This window comes from Wickerhamomyces anomalus, assembly GCF_001661255.1.
Source record: "Wickerhamomyces anomalus NRRL Y-366-8 unplaced genomic scaffold WICANscaffold_3, whole genome shotgun sequence".
Lineage (NCBI taxonomy): Eukaryota > Fungi > Ascomycota > Saccharomycetes > Phaffomycetales > Wickerhamomycetaceae > Hansenula > Hansenula anomala.
This window is the reverse complement of record NW_017567112.1, coordinates 692217-712062: the sequence shown is the minus strand read 5'-3', so window position 1 is coordinate 712062 and position 19846 is coordinate 692217. Positions and strand designations below refer to the sequence as shown.

At 35.6% G+C, this 19846-nt stretch overlaps 8 protein-coding genes and 2 non-coding genes across 10 annotated transcripts; 5 read left to right on the top strand and 5 right to left on the bottom strand.

Moving 5' to 3' along the window:
* Positions 1 to 755: 755 nt before the first annotated feature.
* Positions 756 to 1778, top strand: FBP1 (fructose 1,6-bisphosphate 1-phosphatase; the record flags this gene model as incomplete). Its single annotated transcript, XM_019184731.1, has 1 exon — positions 756 to 1778. One exon carries the CDS (start codon positions 756 to 758, stop codon positions 1776 to 1778), a length of 1023 nt encoding a protein of 340 aa, XP_019039055.1.
* A 310-nt stretch (positions 1779 to 2088) lies between these two features.
* Positions 2089 to 3545, top strand: MCH1 (Mch1p; the record flags this gene model as incomplete). The annotated part of the gene is made up of 2 exons (XM_019185612.1): positions 2089 to 3390; positions 3426 to 3545. 2 exons carry the CDS (start codon positions 2089 to 2091, stop codon positions 3543 to 3545), a joined length of 1422 nt encoding a protein of 473 aa, XP_019039054.1.
* Positions 3546 to 3777: 232 nt separating this feature from the next.
* SEC61 (translocon subunit SEC61) lies at positions 3778 to 5347 on the top strand (the record flags this gene model as incomplete). Its single annotated transcript, XM_019184730.1, has 2 exons — positions 3778 to 3787; positions 3918 to 5347. The coding sequence occupies 2 exons, from the start codon at positions 3778 to 3780 to the stop codon at positions 5345 to 5347; spliced, it is 1440 nt and encodes a 479-aa protein (XP_019039053.1).
* A 498-nt stretch (positions 5348 to 5845) lies between these two features.
* On the top strand, positions 5846 to 7816 carry WICANDRAFT_78477 (endo-beta-N-acetylglucosaminidase; the record flags this gene model as incomplete). Its single annotated transcript, XM_019184729.1, has 1 exon — positions 5846 to 7816. The coding sequence occupies one exon, from the start codon at positions 5846 to 5848 to the stop codon at positions 7814 to 7816; it is 1971 nt and encodes a 656-aa protein (XP_019039052.1).
* Positions 7817 to 7986: 170 nt separating this feature from the next.
* Positions 7987 to 8589, bottom strand: WICANDRAFT_78476 (uncharacterized protein; the record flags this gene model as incomplete). The annotated part of the gene is made up of 1 exon (XM_019184728.1): positions 7987 to 8589. The coding sequence occupies one exon, from the start codon at positions 8587 to 8589 to the stop codon at positions 7987 to 7989; it is 603 nt and encodes a 200-aa protein (XP_019039051.1).
* A 219-nt stretch (positions 8590 to 8808) lies between these two features.
* On the bottom strand, positions 8809 to 8920 carry WICANDRAFT_t57. The gene has a single exon. It is a non-coding gene; the product is annotated as a tRNA-Lys (tRNA).
* A 4-nt stretch (positions 8921 to 8924) lies between these two features.
* Positions 8925 to 9034, bottom strand: WICANDRAFT_t56. The gene has a single exon. It is a non-coding gene; the product is annotated as a tRNA-Lys (tRNA).
* A 765-nt stretch (positions 9035 to 9799) lies between these two features.
* WICANDRAFT_91786 (uncharacterized protein) lies at positions 9800 to 11861 on the top strand. Its single transcript, XM_019186323.1, has 2 exons — positions 9800 to 11696; positions 11729 to 11861. The coding sequence occupies exons 1-2, from the start codon at positions 10244 to 10246 to the stop codon at positions 11824 to 11826; spliced, it is 1551 nt and encodes a 516-aa protein (XP_019039050.1). The 5' UTR covers positions 9800 to 10243; the 3' UTR covers positions 11827 to 11861.
* A 190-nt stretch (positions 11862 to 12051) lies between these two features.
* Positions 12052 to 13911, bottom strand: WICANDRAFT_62428 (uncharacterized protein; the record flags this gene model as incomplete). The annotated part of the gene is made up of 1 exon (XM_019183362.1): positions 12052 to 13911. The coding sequence occupies one exon, from the start codon at positions 13909 to 13911 to the stop codon at positions 12052 to 12054; it is 1860 nt and encodes a 619-aa protein (XP_019039049.1).
* A 2350-nt stretch (positions 13912 to 16261) lies between these two features.
* Positions 16262 to 19300, bottom strand: SPT16 (chromatin-remodeling protein SPT16; the record flags this gene model as incomplete). The annotated part of the gene is made up of 1 exon (XM_019184727.1): positions 16262 to 19300. One exon carries the CDS (start codon positions 19298 to 19300, stop codon positions 16262 to 16264), a length of 3039 nt encoding a protein of 1012 aa, XP_019039048.1.
* Positions 19301 to 19846: the final 546 nt, after the last annotated feature.

The window sequence follows — 19846 nt, the reverse complement described above, 5'->3', positions numbered from 1 at the left end:
ATATTTAACTATTTAACAAACTTATACGGAGCTTCGTTTATCCAAGCTGTCTATCATTTGAACAAATGGCCTCACTTTCAACCAATGATTTCCTTTAGCCAGCTATACTTTTTGATTCTTGTTTGAAAGTGAACAATGCTCTAACTCCGGGCCTTCTGGTTCACCAGAAACTGCTCAGACTGTTCAATTACTGGTGTAGCTGTAACCAAAGCATCTCTGAATGGATCAAGAGCGGATCAATCAAAGAGCTTGTAAGCTTGTTTCACTCTTTGCTAAACCTTACGTATCCATGTTTTCCTCGATAGCCTCTGAAATAGCCTATATTCATGTACAATTGTGCTGTTATCTGGGGAAATGACTGTATAGCACGTCGGGATGGCCCACCCTCAAACCACCGGGACGGCAATTGCTAGAGTGAGCTGCCAGCTCAAGCCAGCAACAAAACAAACAGTTGCTGAAGTGGAAAAGCTTTTGGTGTGGGACGTTGTAGTTTGTGATATCGAGTAAATGAAGTAATAGTGTTGATCCATTGCTCACTGGAAAGGCTATGGACCATGATTTCAACCTGGTTTTGCTAGCTGAAATTAAGGCTTTTTGCTTTGTTTTGATCAAGAAACTCAACCAGGCACCCCACAGACTACAGTTCCCGATTTCCAGCGTGAGTAGTATATAAACATCAAGGATTCCCAAAAAACATACTTGTTTCCCTTTCTTGTATTGTTTCCATACTTACTTTACCCAATTGAATATTCATAATGTCCCACAAAGCCTCTGACGAACACCACGTTGATACTGATTTGATCACTCTATCAAGATTTATCTTGACTTCACAACAAAAAGTGGCTGCTCAAGCTACTGGTGAATTAACTCTATTGTTAAACTCTTTACAATTTGCATTCAAATTCATTGCTAATAACATCCGTAAAGCTGAATTGGTTAACCTTATGGGTTTAGCTGGTGCTTCAAACTCTACTGGTGATGCTCAAAAGAAATTAGATGTCATTGGTGATGAAATCTTTATAAATGCCATGAAAGCTAGTGGTAACGTGAAAGTTTTAGTTTCCGAGGAACAAGAAGATTTAATTGTTTTTGATGGTCCAGGTAATTACGCTGTCGTTTGTGATCCAATTGATGGTTCTTCAAATATAGATGCTGGTGTTTCTGTTGGTACAATTTTTGGTATTTATAAATTACTCCCGGGATCAAAAGGTTCTATAAAAGATGTCTTGAGACCAGGTACTGAAATGGTTGCAGCTGGTTACACTATGTATGGTGCATCTGCTCATTTGATGTTGACTACCGGTCAAGGTGTTAATGGTTTCACTTTAGATGCTTCATTAGGTGAATTCATTTTGACACATCCAAATTTGACAATCAGTGATGAAAAACACATTTTCTCTGTCAATGAAGGTAATACAACTTACTGGACACCAGAAGTTCAACAATTCATTGCAGATTTGAAAAAACCTCAATTCAATGGTAAACCATACAGTGCAAGATATATTGGGTCAATGGTTGCTGATGTTCATAGAACTTTACTATATGGTGGTTTATTCGCATATCCAGCTGACGCCAAATCAAAGGCTGGTAAATTAAGAATCTTGTATGAATGTTTCCCAATGGCTTTCTTGTTTGAACAAGCTGGTGGTAAAGCTGTTACTGATAATGGTGACCGTATTTTGGAATTGAAACCAAAAGCTATCCATGACAGATCAGGTATTTGGTTGGGTAGTAAGGTTGAAATCGATAGATTTTTAAAAGCCACTGGTAAAATTTAGAACTTAACAATTATAGATTGATGATGAACAACAAACTTTATATATAAATAGCTGAAATGAACCCTTGTCATGACCTTTTTGAATTATTACTTTGTAGATCGAAATATACAAAACGCATTCGCGAAGCTCTTTTTTTCTTTTGCGTTGGCGCGTCAAGTGCACTGATGCGATGAGTCTGATGAAAACAGTCATAAGCGATCCATCCTTGACACTTTTCACCTCACAACAACATTTCCTCCCTGCTAGACTTCCTATAAACTACCCTGGCTACACTCATCAGTAGCTATTCCTTGGTGCATACTATACAATCATGGCTCTCTCTTCCATAGAAACAGCCCTCACAAAGCATATTCGTTCTCTACTACAAACCCATTTCTCCACAAAGTCATTGAAAAGATTAGCATGTTCAATATCATTGATTTCGTGTCTATGTGCTGGCTCAGTCCTGCTATTTGCCCTATTCACTCCTGTCTTACAACACCAATTACATTACACACAGTTCCAGATTAATATTATTGGTAGTTTCACTTCAATTGGGATGTATTTACCATTACCAGTATTGGGATATTTAGCAGATTGTCATGGTCCAGTGCTTTTATCAGTCATTAGTGTTTTGTTTTTCTCTCCAGGTTATACGCTGGCTGCTACTGTTGTCCAAAAAGATTGGAGTTTTTGGTATCTTGCAATAAGTTTTGGACTGATTGGTTGTGCAACCTCTGCTCTATATTTCACAGCTCTACTAACTTGCGCAAAGATTTACCCAAAGAGTAAAGGTTTGACTATCAGTGCACCTGTGACATGCTATGGTTTATCCTCTTTGATCGGGTCACGAGTTTTGAAATTGTCATGTTTACAGAAAAATGGTGATTTGGATCTATACAGATGTTTCAAGTTTTTCAGTTTTCTTTATTTGTTCCTAGGATTATTTAATTGGGTCAGCGCAAGTGTTGTCTCTATTGAAAGAGATGTGTTACTGAGGAAGCATGAAGATGGTGAGAATACACCATTGCTGACTGATCCAAACCAAGAGCATGAGAATAATGACGATTTAGTCCCAAATCATAAGTCTAAATTTTTGAAATTCATAAAAGATATTTCTACATATGTTTTGTTATTCTCTCTTTTGTTAAGTATTGGCCCTTCAGAGGTGTATATTACAAATATGGGCTCCTTGGTTAAAGCCATAACTCCAAACTCTTTAATTTCTGATCAAGTTGCAATCCATGCTGTTTTTTCAACATTATCTAGATTATCATTAGGTGCATTATCAGATTTTCTAGTTACAAATTATCAAATTTCAAGAAGTTGGTTGTTATTATCTATAATAGTACTCGGATTCTTTACCCAAATATTCATTGCAACATCCACTTTTGTTAAAGATCAATATTATATCATTAGTGCATTATCAGGGTTTTCATATGGTGGATTATTTACATTATACCCTACAGTTATCTTCTCGATTTGGGGACCAGAAATTTTCGGTTCCGCATGGGGATCATTTATGATTGCACCAGCTATAGGATCAACTACCTTCGGTATGATATTTGGTCTGGTTTATGATTCAGCATGTGGTGTTTTCACTGAGAGTACAACAGGTAACTGTGTCAGTCTTGTTTTCTGGATCAATTCCTTAGCATTTGCCTTCAGTGCAGTACTATTACTCATTGCATGGAAAGGAATTTGGACCAAAAGAGGTCTCTCATTATCATAGATCATTTGCATTACATTAATTACATCTATTTGTTAATTCTTCTATTCAATTCATAGTAGAAAAACGTGACATCCACGTGACTTAATATTACCCGGTAGATCGTCAACCACTTTTGTGTCGCGTACCGACTTTCATGTCGCGTTGGCCTCTTGAAAGAAATCGACTATGTGTTAAGTAACGTTTTAACAAATTTTGGTTGATCAACACGAAGATTTCAATCGAAACTAGATTATTATCCCTGCGAAGAGAAAAATCTAGAGAGTATACTATCAGATCGGTCTTGAAGAAATGAGTAGTTGTATGTTATTTTTTTTGCACTGAACAATGACGTGTTTCTGTTGATTTCGTTGATGGTGAAATTTCAAATATCAACAACATTAATTGAATCGATTTTCTGATTGAACTAATAGACTAACAAATATTTGCAGTCCGTGTCCTAGATCTTGTAAAGCCTCTTACTGGCTATTTGCCAGAGGTTATTGCTCCTGAAAGAAAAGTGCCTTTCAATCAAAAATTAATGTGGACTGGTGTCACCTTATTGATCTTTTTAGTCATGAGTGAAATCCCATTATATGGTATTGTTTCATCAGAATCCTCAGATCCTTTATTCTGGTTAAGAATGATGCTTGCTTCAAATAGAGGTACCTTGATGGAATTGGGTATTTCACCAATTGTCTCATCAGGTATGGTGTTCCAATTATTACAAGGTACACAACTTTTAGATGTCAATTTAGAAAGTAAAACTGATCGTGAAACTTTCCAAACCGCTCAAAAATTATTTGCAATCTTATTATCAATTGGTCAAGCCACCGTTTATGTCTTAACTGGTATTTATGGTAGACCATCTGATTTAGGTGTTGGTGTTTGTTTATTGTTGATCTTGCAATTAGTCTTTGCCGGTATCATTGTTATCTTACTAGATGAATTGTTACAAAAAGGTTACGGTTTAGGCTCAGGTATTTCCTTGTTCATGGCTACAAACATTTGTGAACAAATTTTCTGGAAAGCTTTTGCTCCAACCACTGTTAACAATGGTCGTGGTGATGAATTTGAAGGTGCTGTTGTTGCTCTTTTCCATTTATTAAGTGTCAGAAAAGACAAAAGAAGAGCTCTTGTCGAAGCATTTTACAGACAAAACTTGCCAAACATTTTCCAATTATTGGCTACTTTTATTGTCTTCTTCCTTGTTGTTTACTTACAAGGTTTCCGTTATGAAATCCCAGTTAGATCAACAAGACAAAGAGGTCAAAACGGTTTGTACCCAATCAAGTTGTTCTATACTTCAAACACCCCAATCATGTTACAATCCGCACTTACCTCAAACTTTTTCATCATTTCACAAATGCTATTCCAAAGATTCCCATTGAACCCAGTTGTTCGTTTATTTGGTGTTTGGGATGCTAGACCAGGTTCAGCTCAATTATTTGCTTCCAACGGTCTTGCTTATTACATTCAACCACCACTTTCATTAACTGAAGCTTTATTAGACCCAATCAAGACTGTCATCTATGTCTCATTTGTCTTATCAGTTTGTGCCCTGTTCTCCAAAACTTGGATCGAAATTTCTGGTACTGCTCCAAGAGATGTTGCTAAACAATTCAAAGATCAAGGTTTAGTTATTGCCGGTCGTCGTGAAACTTCAGTCTACAAAGAATTGAAAAGAATCATCCCAACTGCTGCCGCTTTCGGTGGTGCTTCAATTGGTGCTCTTTCCGTTGCTTGTGATTTATTAGGAACTTTAGGTTCAGGTACTTCAATCTTGTTAGCTGTCACCACCATCTACAGTTACTACGAAATTGCTGCTAAAGAAGGTGGTTTCCAAAAACATATTGTTGAAGGTTTTTCTGAAGCTTTTTAATGATTAGAAGAAATATTCAAATCAGCATATTAAATCTGTAAATTAGGAGAAAAGAGAAACAAGATTGAAAACTTGATGTCTTCATCTAATGTTAATTGAAGTATCAAAATAAAGAAAAACATAAAAAAGAATTATAATTACGTACATAAGAATGAGTATTTGTGACCTTTTTCTTTGGTTTAATCTCAAGCACATTCATAATTGTATTGACCTGTAGAACAATCTGCCAATTTGAATCGGGTCTGTTGACTTACAAAAAGTGTCAAAATCCAAAAACAAAAGCATTCTTTTCTTAAACGATTAAACACCAGTCAATTCAAATGCTGGTCATTTGAGCGCGTGTTTGATCATCAAGTTTTTTTAAAAGTGTTTTCAGATATCAACTCCAACCCAACTTTTTCCTGCCTCATTGCTAGATCAATTTGCTCATCTCAAAACAAATTCACATCCCCTGACAACAATACAGAAAAGACCCCAACACAACGCCGCCCACAAAGAATGGAACATGAACCTGCTGCCATAAAGTTTGAAGAAGACTCGATTTCCAGCCAAAGGTTTAGCAGCTTGGATGAAGTGGAAAAATGGTACAATACTAAAAACAAGAGCCCATTAGACGACTTGAGGATTCCAAGGGAATCATTATCACACTATAATCGTTTTAGAGACAACAATGATGAGATAAAAGTTCTAGTGTGTCATGATTTCAAAGGCAATTATCAAGAAGGTGAAGATGAAAATCCATTAGGTTATTTTCCTCATTCATCTGGTCAACATTATTTCATCCAGTTTCCTTCTTTGGTTGATTTATTCATCTATTTTTCTCATTACAAAATTGCAGTACCACCAGTGTCTTGGATAAATTCATTGCATAGACAAGGAATACCAGTGCTTGGTACTTTAATTTTTGAGGGTACAGATGTCTCTGAATCTGATAAATTGTTGGAAAAGAATGAGAATGGAGACTTCAAATATTTGGAAATTCTTTGTGAATTGGTACGGCATTATGGATTTGATGGTTGGTTGGTTAACATGGAGTCTCACTTCAGCTCCGTGGCAAAAGCTCAAGACCTTTTGTTATTTGACGAAGCTTTGAGATCAACACTTCACTTAAAAGTCCCTGGTTCAAAGCTAATATGGTATGATTCATTGATTACACAAAAGAATAGAGTTTTCTATCAAAATGCAGTCAATGAATGGAATTATGATCATTTTTCCACCTCAGATCTGTTCTTCACAAATTATTGGTGGAATGAAGAAGATTTGAAAAGAAATATTTTGAATATTGGTCTGCAAGGTGTTAAGCAGAAATTGTTTGTTGGTGTTGATATTTGGGGGAGAGGCTCAAAAATAGGTAATGGAGGGTTTGAAAGTGGTCTAGCTATAAATTATTTGAAAAGATACTCAACAAACGTGGCATTGTTTGCACCAGCATGGACTTACGAGAATTTTGAAGAGGACCAATTTTTGATCAAAGATCGAAAATTTTGGATTGGTGATCAAACAAGCGATGAGACAGGAGGTAGTGTTGCAACTTATGTTTCCCATTACACCACGCCAGTCTATGTGAAGGATCAGAATGTTAAGTTTTATACGAATTTTAGTGTTGGTGAAGGAACAAAGTACAGAGTTTTTGCACACACTGTTTTCAAAAACAACTGGGTGAATGGTAACCTGCAACTTCCTACACCAATCATTGATAATGAAAAACGGATTGATATTTACTATAAGGAATCATTTAATGGTGGTTCAAGTTTGAAAGTAACACAAAGAAATTCTATTTTGAATGATGGGAAATCCAACATTCTCCAGTTATTCTCATTCAAAAATGATATACACTCTAATAATCTAAACGTTTCAGTGAGCTTCAAGTACTTGTCAGAAATTCCGCTCAATTCAACTTTCCAGCTAGAAATCAAGTTTTACATTGAACGAAGATATAGGAGTGTTACTAGGGTTAGAGATGGGACTTTTAAGTTGCCATTGGCATTTTCTAACAAAAATTGGAAGTATATTGAAACATCATTTGCACTTCCAAGGTTACAAATAAGGGAACATTTCGTATTGGAGGGGCTTCAGATACGATGGGTTGATAATGTAGATGAATTAAGCTCTTCAATTGGCACATCTGGTGACTTTACGGAATCTTGGATTATTGTTCCTCAAAATAGTGACCCAAATGCTGTATATGAATTGCTTATCGGGGATTTATTGGTTGAAGGTATCAAAACGGCAAACGGAAATATAGATGCTGTCACCAAACTTTCTAGGAAGATCACTTTGGATTCTAGGAGTATACTTGCAACATGGAAAGATGATACTGAAGTGCTTTACTGGATCATTTATGTGAATGCAAAGTTCTTAGGAATTGCACACAAATCTTTATGGAGAGTTCAAAGAGGTGACAAATTGAGAGTTGACGTTTTCACTAGGTCAGGAAAGCTCGTCAAAGGAGAGGATATATTTATATAGCCGGCTATATGGTAAATATCAAAGTAATTAATAATATTGATATCCATATTATTGGTGGAACGTTCTTATATATAATTATTGTTAAGTGCATCTTTATCTTGCCACATTATAATCATTATTAAAAGTCATTTATTTTCAATTTATCTCTTTAGAAACTACATATTGTCTAACTAAGCTCTTGGTATCACAAAACTTGATCCAAATACTACATTGAGTAACCACTCAGCATACCGTTTCAACCACTCGTGTAAGCACTTCATCAGTGGTGGACCCATTATGCAAGAGATTTCAACCAGGCAAACACTCAAAAAGAGGAAAAGACACAGGCAAAGTACAAAGCATCCCCCTATGATTAAAAGTGACACTAATAATTCTTTGGTTACACTTTCTCCGTTTTCTTCATATGACTTAGTAACAGAGCTTCTGTTTGCTGTACTTGCTGAGGATAAATTGTCTCTGTTCGATGAGCACACCTTGTAATAAGTATCCAATATTGTTTCGATAGTTCTAGCTTGATCATGAACAGATTTTTGCAACGATTCAAACTCTTCTCTAGTCACAAAATCACTTTTCAAGCTTTCACGGTTGATAATTTTATCATCTCTTAACATATCAGCGCCTAAATTGTAATTAATTAGGCGCTTGGTAAGCTCAATTCTTCCTCCAACAGTTGATAAACCAAGCTGATAGCATTGATTTCTTAGTGAATCAATAGAATTTTGATCAACATCTTGATAAAAAGCTAGCAGTTCTTGACGACGATTTATTGTCATAGTTAATAGATCTAATTTATCCTTAAATTAGGCTCAATCTTATTAGTAGAATCAATATTGCAGATTGCCAATTGCAGTTCATCATTGATAAAAGATATAAAAACATCATGTAGTTGAGATATATGGGCTACGAGTTCCGCTTTCTTTTGCGAAGATTATCGCGAAATTTTATCTCATATTTACCCGGTTGCGGGCGCAAAACTCCGGCAAAAAATAGAACTCCTCATGGGGGGCTCGAACCCCCGACATTTCGGTTAACTTCCGCTAAGAAATGGTTTTTCCCTAGTTTGACTGTAAAAGCCGAACGCTCTACCAACTGAGCTAACAAGGACGAGTTCTGAGGGGGGCTCGAACCCCCGACATTTCGGTTAACTTCCGCTAAGAAATGGTTTTTCCCTAGTTTGACTGTAAAAGCCGAACGCTCTACCAACTGAGCTAACAAGGACGAGTTCTGAGGACCAAAATCCGTTGAAATGCTAGTATATATTAAATTTTGGTCACGTGATTAATTTTTAAAATACATGATATGATCATAATTCGGATAAGAAGTTGAAAATACTAGACATTTATTTGAGTACGGAATAGCTTCGCGAAGGCTCAAGAGACTTAATGAAGTTGCCATTTGAGTAACATAACGTCTTTGTAGCCTTAATTCTGTAGATTTTGCGAGATACAGAGCTGCAATTCAACTAATGAACCTATAACCTTCTAGGATCTAAAAGGCGTTATTCTGGTGATGTCTAATGGTTCATCTCTGGGGAGCACAGTACATGTAATATTTTTTAACAATATTTCAGGTTTTAGATTGAGCTTCGAATATCTGCACAAGGAGTAAAAGATTGAATTGAACCATGAAATTCTTGAAGTGGAAGGCTGGTACGTCTGTAAAGTGGAACTGGTACAAGGGGAAATGCGTTTCTAGAACACATTATTTTCGCTTTTGATGTAATTTTTTAAGCTTGCTTTAGATTGCACTTGAGACACCATCATTTCAGGTCATGACATGTGAAGAATAGCTCATTCTTTGTAGATGAAAGAGCATTGAATAGAATATATATAGTGTATACCCAAGTTCTTTCGAATTTGTATGATGTAGTCAAGGCTGTAGCTCAAAACTGTACCTTGCGTGAAAATAAGAGATTGTCGATCAAATTTTTGGTGAGATTCGACAACAATTGAAACTGCCTCTTCCTATAAAAACACTTCAATTGTACCCACAGAAGTGGACGTTTCTTGGTTGTCAGTGCTCAATCCCATAGTGTTAAACTCCTGCACAATATCTAGAAAGAAGAGTTCCCAGATTCGGTTCATTTACGACTAGCTCAGGGTGTATAAGCAGGATTATTCCCACAATTCCCTGAACAACAACAACAACACACTCCGTCACTTTCCAATCACATCGTCGCTTAGCTTCCAGAAAGGCTCATTACCCAATCTCAGTTTCATTTAGCCAGGACTCAGACATTTCAAAGAGTTTATTGGAACTTTTTTTTGATCTTTGGTCGTCACAAGCAAAAATATCAACTTTATCAACAACAAAACTTAAATCACCCTTAATTAATAAGATTCAACTAAGAAGCCCCCACTACCACCAATACCACCACCATCATACGCAGACTATACACACCAACAGCTATCACTACAGACCGTCATAATGCCTATTGGTTCAACTCAAAAGTCAAGTATTGATTTCCTTCTGTCTGGTCCGCCAACTGAAGAAAAAGTATCAATCGAGCCGAAAACAATACTGAAAACTTCGTCCAGCTCCAAAAGACGACAAATAGTGAGGCCTAAGAACCCAAAGTTCTCTTTGAAGATACTACAACAACCAACTCATGCTAAAGTGTCTCCAAGACCTCCAAGTCGAGTTTTCCCACCATTTTCTGAACATCGTCCAATCCATCCACCACCGGTTTTACAATTGAGAGTTGATGATTTCAAATTTAAAGATGATTCAAGTTTTTTAGACGATGACTATTTAAATCATCTGTTTAATGAAAATGACCCAAGATCATCAGAAAGAATTGATGAGTTGAAAATTATTAAAGAAATGAGACAATGTAAAATTCCATCTTGGTCACATTATTCAACTTTTTTCGTCACTGCAAGATTACAAACTGTTAAAGGTACAAATGAGAAAATGTTATTCAACAATAAATCTGAAAAATCAGTTGATGATTTACTGATTGGTACAAAAGTTTGTTCTGGAATGCCAATTTCATTAAGAACTTCATCTCCTTCAAATTCTTATTTGAAAAAATCATTACCAACTGAAAAACCCAAGGCAAGCAATTATGCTATAACATTTGTATTTTCGGATTTATCTGTTAGAAAAATTGGTACATTTAATTTGAAATTTGATTTATTCGAAGTATTTCAAGGTAAAATATATTGGAGAAGTGAACTTTTATCTGATGAATTTACTGTTTATACACCAAAAAAATTCCCAGGTTCTTTCCCTTCAACTTCATTAACAAGCTTCCTTTATAAACATGGTGCTAGAATAAGGCAAAGAAAAAGGTCAACTCCATCAGTTAGGAAATTTGAAGATGGTACTGAAGATCAAAATGATGATTATACTGATCAATCATATCAATCACACCAAGGGCAAAGCACTTCATCTTCGTCTCCATCGTTGACTAAATCAGCTTCATCAACTTCGATATCAAAATTACCACATAGAAAACTTCCAAAGATTCAAGAAAATTCATATTCACCCTATACTCATCCTTTATATTCATCATCTGCACAACCCTCATCATCATCAAATTCATTACCAATGTCAGATTCTTCTTCAACATTCACAAAATTACCATCAGTTGAACACTTTCATGAAACGGCGTTTAATTTTACAAACAGAGGAGTTATGAATCCCCAACAGCCACCTCAACAACCACAGCAGCAACATGTCCATGGCTTCCCAACAATGGGGTTCAATACTACTCCACGACCAGGAACTACTGCAGTCTCAGCACCATCATCATTACCCATCCCAGTTCCTCAGCATATCCCTCCACCGCCACCTGGTACTTATGTACAGCATATCCCAGTCACTGGACCACTTTATCATCCTGGGTACCCTATGGTTCAACATCTACCTCCACAAGGTGTTCCTTATCCGCCTCCCCAACATCTTCAGCAACAGCAACCTCCCCAACAACAGGGTCAAGGACAAGGTCAGGGACAAGGTTCTCCAGAGTATTATTATGGGAAATAATTTTTAGCATTGATGAGTAATTAATTGACTATTATAATGAAGTAGAGTTCTACAATATTCTTAGTTTTAATGATAAAAGTCCTAATGTATAATTTTGTATGAATATAAAATTTCTATATAGACTTCCTCTATCCTATTATCATGAAAATTGAAAAAACAACGAACGACTGTATTTGATGTCAATAGATAAATAAGTTCAAAGGAGTGAACACACATTAATCAGCTTTCTCTTAATTATATATATTTTATACTTTTTGTTCAGGAGATTGAGCTTCCTTCTCAGCTTTTGCTAATCTATCTTGATCACTCTTTGAAGCAACACCACGATCTCTAATGAACCAAGAACCAACATAACATGCACCAATCAATGGTGCCCAAAATGTGAAAACATTCTTTGTACACTTCATGTATAATTCTTGAACATATAGATGTTGTTGAGCATCAACACTAATTTGAGTGAAATCAACTTTTGAATAAACATGCTCTTGTAAATATTTCTTCAAGTATCCGTTTGATGATTGATTAATGAATGAATTTGTTTTCAAATCCTTGGTGAATGATGTAGCAAAGATCATTGAACTGAAAGCCATACCAAATGAACCACCAAATGATCTTAAGACATTTCTAGTTGATATAACAACTGCACGGTCTTGTTGTTTTGAATGTGCCAAAGCTGCAATTAAAGTGTTTTGGAAAGTCATACCTTGTCCTAACCCATTCAAAACCATGATTAATGCAATACCATAATAAGGAGTACTAACTTGAACAACACCTGCTAAAAGACTAAATCCTAAAACCCAGAATGTATAACCTGCCCAAATAACTGGATTATAATGCCCTGTTTTGGAAACGATTTTACCAGATACTGCAGACATAACAGCATGTGGAATGACAACACAAAGGAAGAAGCAAGCAGTGATGATTGGTTTTAGATCCTTAACAACTTCAAAATAATATGTGTAATAATAAAACAATGGATAATAGCACATACCAAAGAAGAAACATTGGGTAAAGACAATAACCAAGGACATGGATTTGAACAATCTAAATGGAACCATTGGTAACTTGGCAACTTTCCATTCAATAAACAAGAATGCAACTAATGATAATCCACCGACAGCAAACATGACAATAACTTTTGGTGATCCCCATGCAAAGGTTAGCCCACCACCATTAATTGGAATCAATACTAAGATCAACCCAACAGAACTAAATAAGAAGCCAAAATAATCAATATTTAATAATTTCTCTTTAATACTAATTGGTGAGTGAGAATTTGGTAAAAACCACCATATAATACCAGAACTAGCAGTGACAATAGCAAATAAAGTATAATAATAGTTTCTCCAATTACTATAGGTGGTGAAAGCAGAAGCTAAAAATGGACCAACAGCATTACCAATACCTATGAATGAAGTTAAATAACCTTGATATTTACCACGCTCTTTTAAAGTAACATGATCACTCATAATAACCATGGCTAGAGAGGTAACACCACCATTAGCAACACCAGTTAGTGCTCTAAAGACAAAGAATTGAGCATCAGTTTTAGCTAATCCACAAGCTAGATCAAAAAACCCTAGCAGCAAGATACATGTTAAAAGGACATACTTTCTCCCAAAGATATCAGCAAGACGACCATATAATAATTGGAAACAACAATTTGCAATCAGTTGTGAGGTACCAGCCCAACTTATAGTTAATTGTGCGTTTAGTTCATCTGCAATATATGGAAGAACGATAGCAATACCATTCTGATCAATAAATGAAACCATTAACGACAATGACATTGCTAGTAAAATGATTTTCAATTCTTTTGGTGAAAGCAATTTATCATGAGAGTCACCTAGTTTTTTACTTAATGATTGTTGTGTTGCCATTGGTTTTAATTGTTCATTGAACTCTTTCTCTTGATAATCATGGTTATTTGGTTCATCAGTATCATTTCTAGCTGACAAGATTGATTTAACAGGCTCTAAAGGTCTTGGTTCATCCGATGTTGGTGAATAGTTACCATTATCACTTGATAAAGAGTGCACACTTCTATCACTTGTATGCCAGTCATCTTTCTTGTTCTTTTGTACTTGGTTTTTGTTATTAGCCATACTTTATGTTGATAACTCCGTTCTTCGGATAAACTGTATCAGGGTTTCTTTTTTAACGATTTGACAGGTGTCAGCTTGTTTTTCCGGAGATTGATGATTTCTTTGACCTCAAAATCAAGTTTTAGTATTTGAGTAAGGATTGATGAGTTATTTTATACTTGGATTCATGGTTCGGGTGTGAGCTTCAAATTTATTTCTAGAACCCTTGGCTTGTTTTATGGCTGATAATCAAGTTTGGTGTGAACAGCTGTGTGTGTATATGGGTAATTTCTTTGATCTATTGATAATCACAACCACCATAGGTTTCACAAAATATGCAAGTTGGGCTACCCAAAAAGACCCGAAAGCTAATAAAAAACACCTTGTGGCAGCAAATTTAATTAGCACCGTAGTATGAGTGGACATACAATTCTTGATTTTGTTATGAGAAAAGTTATGAAAGCATCATGCATATTGCTTTAAATTTCAACCTTGAGGATCTGTATAGTTTAGCTAACGATAGTTGATCATAGCTTGACACTTCAAGCATTGCATGCTAATACGCTCCGTTGATTTGTTGAAATCCTCAAAACCATTGAACTAGTTGACTCAGACAAACCTTGAAACGTTGTGCCATCTAGTTGTGGTTCTATCTAACCGTGGGTAATTAACATCTAGTGGTAATAGTAGATCTAGGTGCACAGTATGCCAACCCAAGCAATTAAATTTCATCAACGTTACTTGAAGGATTATCTAAAACACCAAGCAAAATGCCAAATATAACGTTGCAAACTCTAACGTTATTGGCTCAATCGATTCCTGTGAAGCAATTTCAAAACCCTTTTGTGAGTGGGTGTAGGGGACCCTAGCATTCTAGTGCTTGTGCTTGCACATGATTGGAAGTTGGCGGTTCAAACGAAGGTTTGATTCTTCTCTCTGTGCCTAGTGCCAAAGTGTACGCAGGCTATTAGGAAGATTTAAACGATAATGCTTCAAGATCTCCTGCGCTTTACAAATTGACAGGTTGAGCAAAAAAAAAAAAAAAAAAATTAGCGTCAACGAGAATCGGGTTTACAATTGCACCAACGTCGACAAAATGGTGGAATAATTCATGGGCTGTGAATGGCTGATTCTAATTGAGCCGAATAGAATTGATGCCCCATGCTCTTCACTCTTCTTCTATAGGCTAAGGATCAGATATTCCATCATCCTATATCGCCCTTTCCTGAAGATCCTATTCATTATTGCCATCAACTCATGGTCCATCACAGGGTATTAGCCATGCCTATAGACCTCAATTAGAGGTTTTGACAGATGTTTAGTTGATTTAACCACACTTGCTTGACATATATGTCTTACAATATGTGTGTTTTGATAACCTTGCTCAAGCTCCAGAGTCATTGGGAACTTCACAAACCACCAGTGGCTGATAAGATAGGGTATTCATTCAATGTTCATACAAGAAAAGGCCTACACACTGTTCACTGAGAAGTTAGGATTGTGAAAAGAGTGTATTAATTCCTATACCACCTTGCCAAGTTCAGATGGCATAATTGGCATTTCAAGTGTAGTCTTGTAGGCTATAACTATTATTAAGCAGTGTACCTGACAGTTCTAGCTTCAAGGAACACAATTCACAGCCTATGAACCCTTTTTTCAACTGGGATCTAGAAAAATAACCCTTTGAATGAAATGTAGGTACTACAGGTTCAACAACTGGCTTGATATTAAGGGACCTCATTTATGATATCCTACACTTTCGAGTTGTAATGTACGAGTTAAATGAGGCACTGGTTTCTTCAACCTTGTGTATACTCCAGCTGTTATTTCATTCAACGTTATCTTTTTAAGTGCTTCTACATCTTCTATGAAACATAGGTTCCTTAACTCCTATGGTGTGTTTCTGATGGATCATTTCTTTCAACAGCTATAATCTTGAAGACCTTGGGTAAAGTGGATATTTGCTCAAGCCTATCATAGGCTGAAGAGCAAACGACCTGAAAGGTCCACGGTTAAATACAAGACGTACACCAAATTTTGAACAAATCAAATCCTCCATATTTGAGATTTGTTGTAAGTCAAGTTGTAAATCAAACCAACCCCTATCAGATGATTGTACCAGCATTTTCACGCGTGGAAGGCATATCGGGACATGAATCATGGTTGACAGAAGAGATAGACTACACACAGATGGCTATAATGATCGAAAATAAACCGGGTACAAAATCACTTTGAAAACAAAATTAATACAGTGATATTTCTTAATATACATCAAATTACATCTCTTACTTTTAAAAAATTGGTTCCTGTTCATACAATAACCTAACAAACATCAAAAAAATTATCCTTGTAACAAAAGGCATCAAGTATTTCAATCATATGAACTTCTTGCATCGTCTCTAGCAGCTTTCTTATCCATTTCATCCCAATCTTCACCTTCCTCCTCTTCTTCTGATTCATCGAAATCACTTCCAGAATCATCACCGCCACCACCATCACTATAATCTTCAGCACTATCAACATCTTCATCACTAGGATCTTCATCACTAGCTTCAAATTCCGATTCTTCTTCTTCTTCACTACTTTGTTCTTCGTCAGAACCACCAGCTAAGAATGACCAACCACCATCTAAGAAGAATTGTTTTGGATCAGCTTGTAATGTCTTCATGATTGTTAACCAATTCAAATTAATTGTACTTTCACTAAATGGAATATCAACATCTGTCAACCATGATTTAATATCCTCTAAAACTTCCATTGGAATAGTATTTATATGGACAACTGGTTTTTTAAAATCTTTGAAAACAAAAACTAAATCAAAATTCTTTAAACCAAATTGAACTCTTTCTAAATGGGCAACTTCAATTTCTTCCAATGTAACAACCAGAAATGGAGGATCCACTAATTGAACAAGACAATCTCTTGTTGGCATCAAGAAAGCGGATGCTCTAAATGGAACACCACTAAATCCTAATTCTCTAAATGGAATATCCAAATCAAGGAGACCATTAGATGATTCTGCAATAAGTTCACCAAATCTTCTAAATTCTTTATCCAATGCAGCTTTTCTTCTTCTCTCTTCTTGTTCTTGTTCCAGTTCATCTTCATCACCATATCTTCTATGTCCTCTTCTATTACCATTAGTTTCATCAATGGAAACATCCGAAGCTTCTCTATAAAATTGAACATCAAAAGTTTTTTTCTTACCAATAATCAATGGTGTCTTTAAGTTAACATGAATGATAACATACAGTTCATCTTTAGATGGTTGGAAGAACAAATGTTTGATATTACTGAACAAAACATCAATTTTTGAGTCAGTCTTCAATGGGGATTGATATCTTAAACCATTTTCATGAATAGACAGAGAACCTGGTACTCTTTTGGTATCAACAGATGGTCTAACGAAAACATTGTCCAATCTTCTTAGTCTACCAGGTTTAGCTTCAACCAATTTAGCTTGTGCAACAACATCGGCCATAGCTTTTCTTTCAGTTTCTCTTTTAGTGCTTTCTTTCTTTAGATCTGAAATTTCTTTGAAAACTTCATTCATATGATCGTTATCCTTAGATCTCAGAGTTAATGAACGAACAAATTCTTTCTTTGGATCATCTTCATATGGGATCTCTTCCTTTTTAGAGGTATTACCACCAACACCTGGTGAATTGAAATTCAATCTCAAGTAAGTGTATTCACCTTCTTCATTCTTTGAACCATTTTTATAAGCATTAATATGGAATGGAACTGGTCTACCAGAAATTGGGATAATGATGGTGTTTGTTCTATGATCAACACGTATTTTCAAATCTTTAACAGAATTTGGAATTTGAGTCTCTCTAACATAAGATTCATATTTTTTAAAGACAACTTTACGCTCATTAGGATCTGAGGCATTGGTATCACTAAATCTTTGCAAACCTTCTCTTTGTCTTTTTTCATGTAATTCTTTTTGAATTTGATTTCGACGCTGTTCTTCATTTTCATCATGATTTTTGGTTTCAGTACGTAATTTGGATTTCAAAATCTTTGAATTTGTGTGTGGTGCTGTTGATGAGGCTTCCCTTTTTGGTCTTTCCCCATCACCTAAATCAGCAACTTCCTTCTTGACGTTTTCTGTATCATCTTTAAAATAAAATGAAACATCAGATCTATTTTTGGTATAATCTGTCAAAATAGTGACTTCTTTGTTTTGTAATTTAACAGTTTCTGATAACAGTAAAGAGTAAACTTTAGATTTTGGATCTTTTGCACTTGAGTTGTTGATATTTTGGAAACCAATAGTGATATCAAATGTTGATTTATCGTGAATGACACGCTCATTCTTTGCATTCAAAACAAACGATGAGTCTCTGAATTCTAGCCCAATGGCCCAACCAACATTTCTGGTGAAATTATTTTCCAATTCAGGTCTTTCACTTCTGATAAATTTCAAAACTTCATTGTAAACTTGAGAACCAGTTGAACCAGGTTTCAAGGCTTGTAACACTTTCTTTTCAACTTGTAATAAGAAATCATAATTCTTCTCAATTTCTGGAGTTGGATCAATCAAAAAAGTACGACTTATATTTGAACAATAAGATTTATATCTAACCCCTAAAGAAGCAACAATAACACCACCGTGCAATGGATCATCATTGGATTGAGCACTTGGTTTCAAATCATATTTTCCACCACTTTGGACAATTGGAGTATAACACCAATCTAGTTGATTGATATCTAAGTCAGCAACAACACCTTTTTTCATACTATTCAAATATTTTTCATCATCAATTTTGTTTTCAACTTTCTCACTCAGTTGGTTGTTTGTAGTGTTCAGTTCATCATCAACAATGTTGACCATTTGATTTTGGAAAAAATCCATAAAGTTTGAAGAGATTTTGGAGGCTGCTTTAAGTTTCTTCAATTCATCTTCATCTTTGATTTCTAAAGCTTGTGAAATACCAGCACCAACATCAACCAAGTCTAAGCTATCTTTGACCCCATTCCAAATAGGGTCCCATTCATTTATGAACTTACCTTGATATTTATCTTTGGTGAGGATACCAACTTTGGATGATTTTTTGATCTCAGCAACTAAATCATCAAATAATTTTTTGTTATGTTCAACATCCTTTGAACGGGTCCAAACTTGTAATGAATTTGACTTAAGACCATTAATGTATTTTGCTTTACCAGCGGAAGTCACAAATATGACTGATTCTTTTGTGATGAATAAAGCAGTAGCTGGAAATTCATAACCTAATAACCAATTATGGATAATTGTAGATTTTTGATATGGATTTTCATCATCTGTGGACCCAATAATGATCAAAATTGAATCAGCTCCATTTAATTCCTGTTCTCCCAACTTTTTTTGCAAAGATGCTACTCTTTTCTTGAAGGCAATAGTATCAACTTTTGGTTCAGACATGGTGGCAAATTGATCAAACGTAATACAGACTCTCTATTTGTGGTAAAAAAACGTGAAGGCCAATTAAAGAGGTATCAAACACCAGCAAAATTAGCTCAAGTTTTCAATAAAACACAATCAGCAGAACCGACAATTGGATCCAGAATAGTATATTCACAACTCAATGATACCTTAAACCTGAAGAAAGTTTTTAGTTGGTTGAGGTTGTTGACGTTTGCCATTTGTGTAGAATTTGAGTTACGCTTTCACTTTTTCTTGTGAAAAAATGTACTGACGCGTTCAATTTTTGAAATTCGCGAAATTCGTGGAAAAGCAAATTTACCCGGTCATTAATGTCTTCTGGTGTGATTTTTGCTGGTGCAATAAGTGTGGAAGCTGGTAATAATAGTTAATTCATTGAAAGCGTAGCATTGAAGTGGTTTGGTACTGTTTTTCTGTGGTTTGTGTCTTTTTTGTAGCTTTCAAGGGACGCGAATTCACGAAATTGAAGCTCATATGCCAAATATACGCAATATAAGCCCCCTTGATTTATGGAAAAAAGCACAG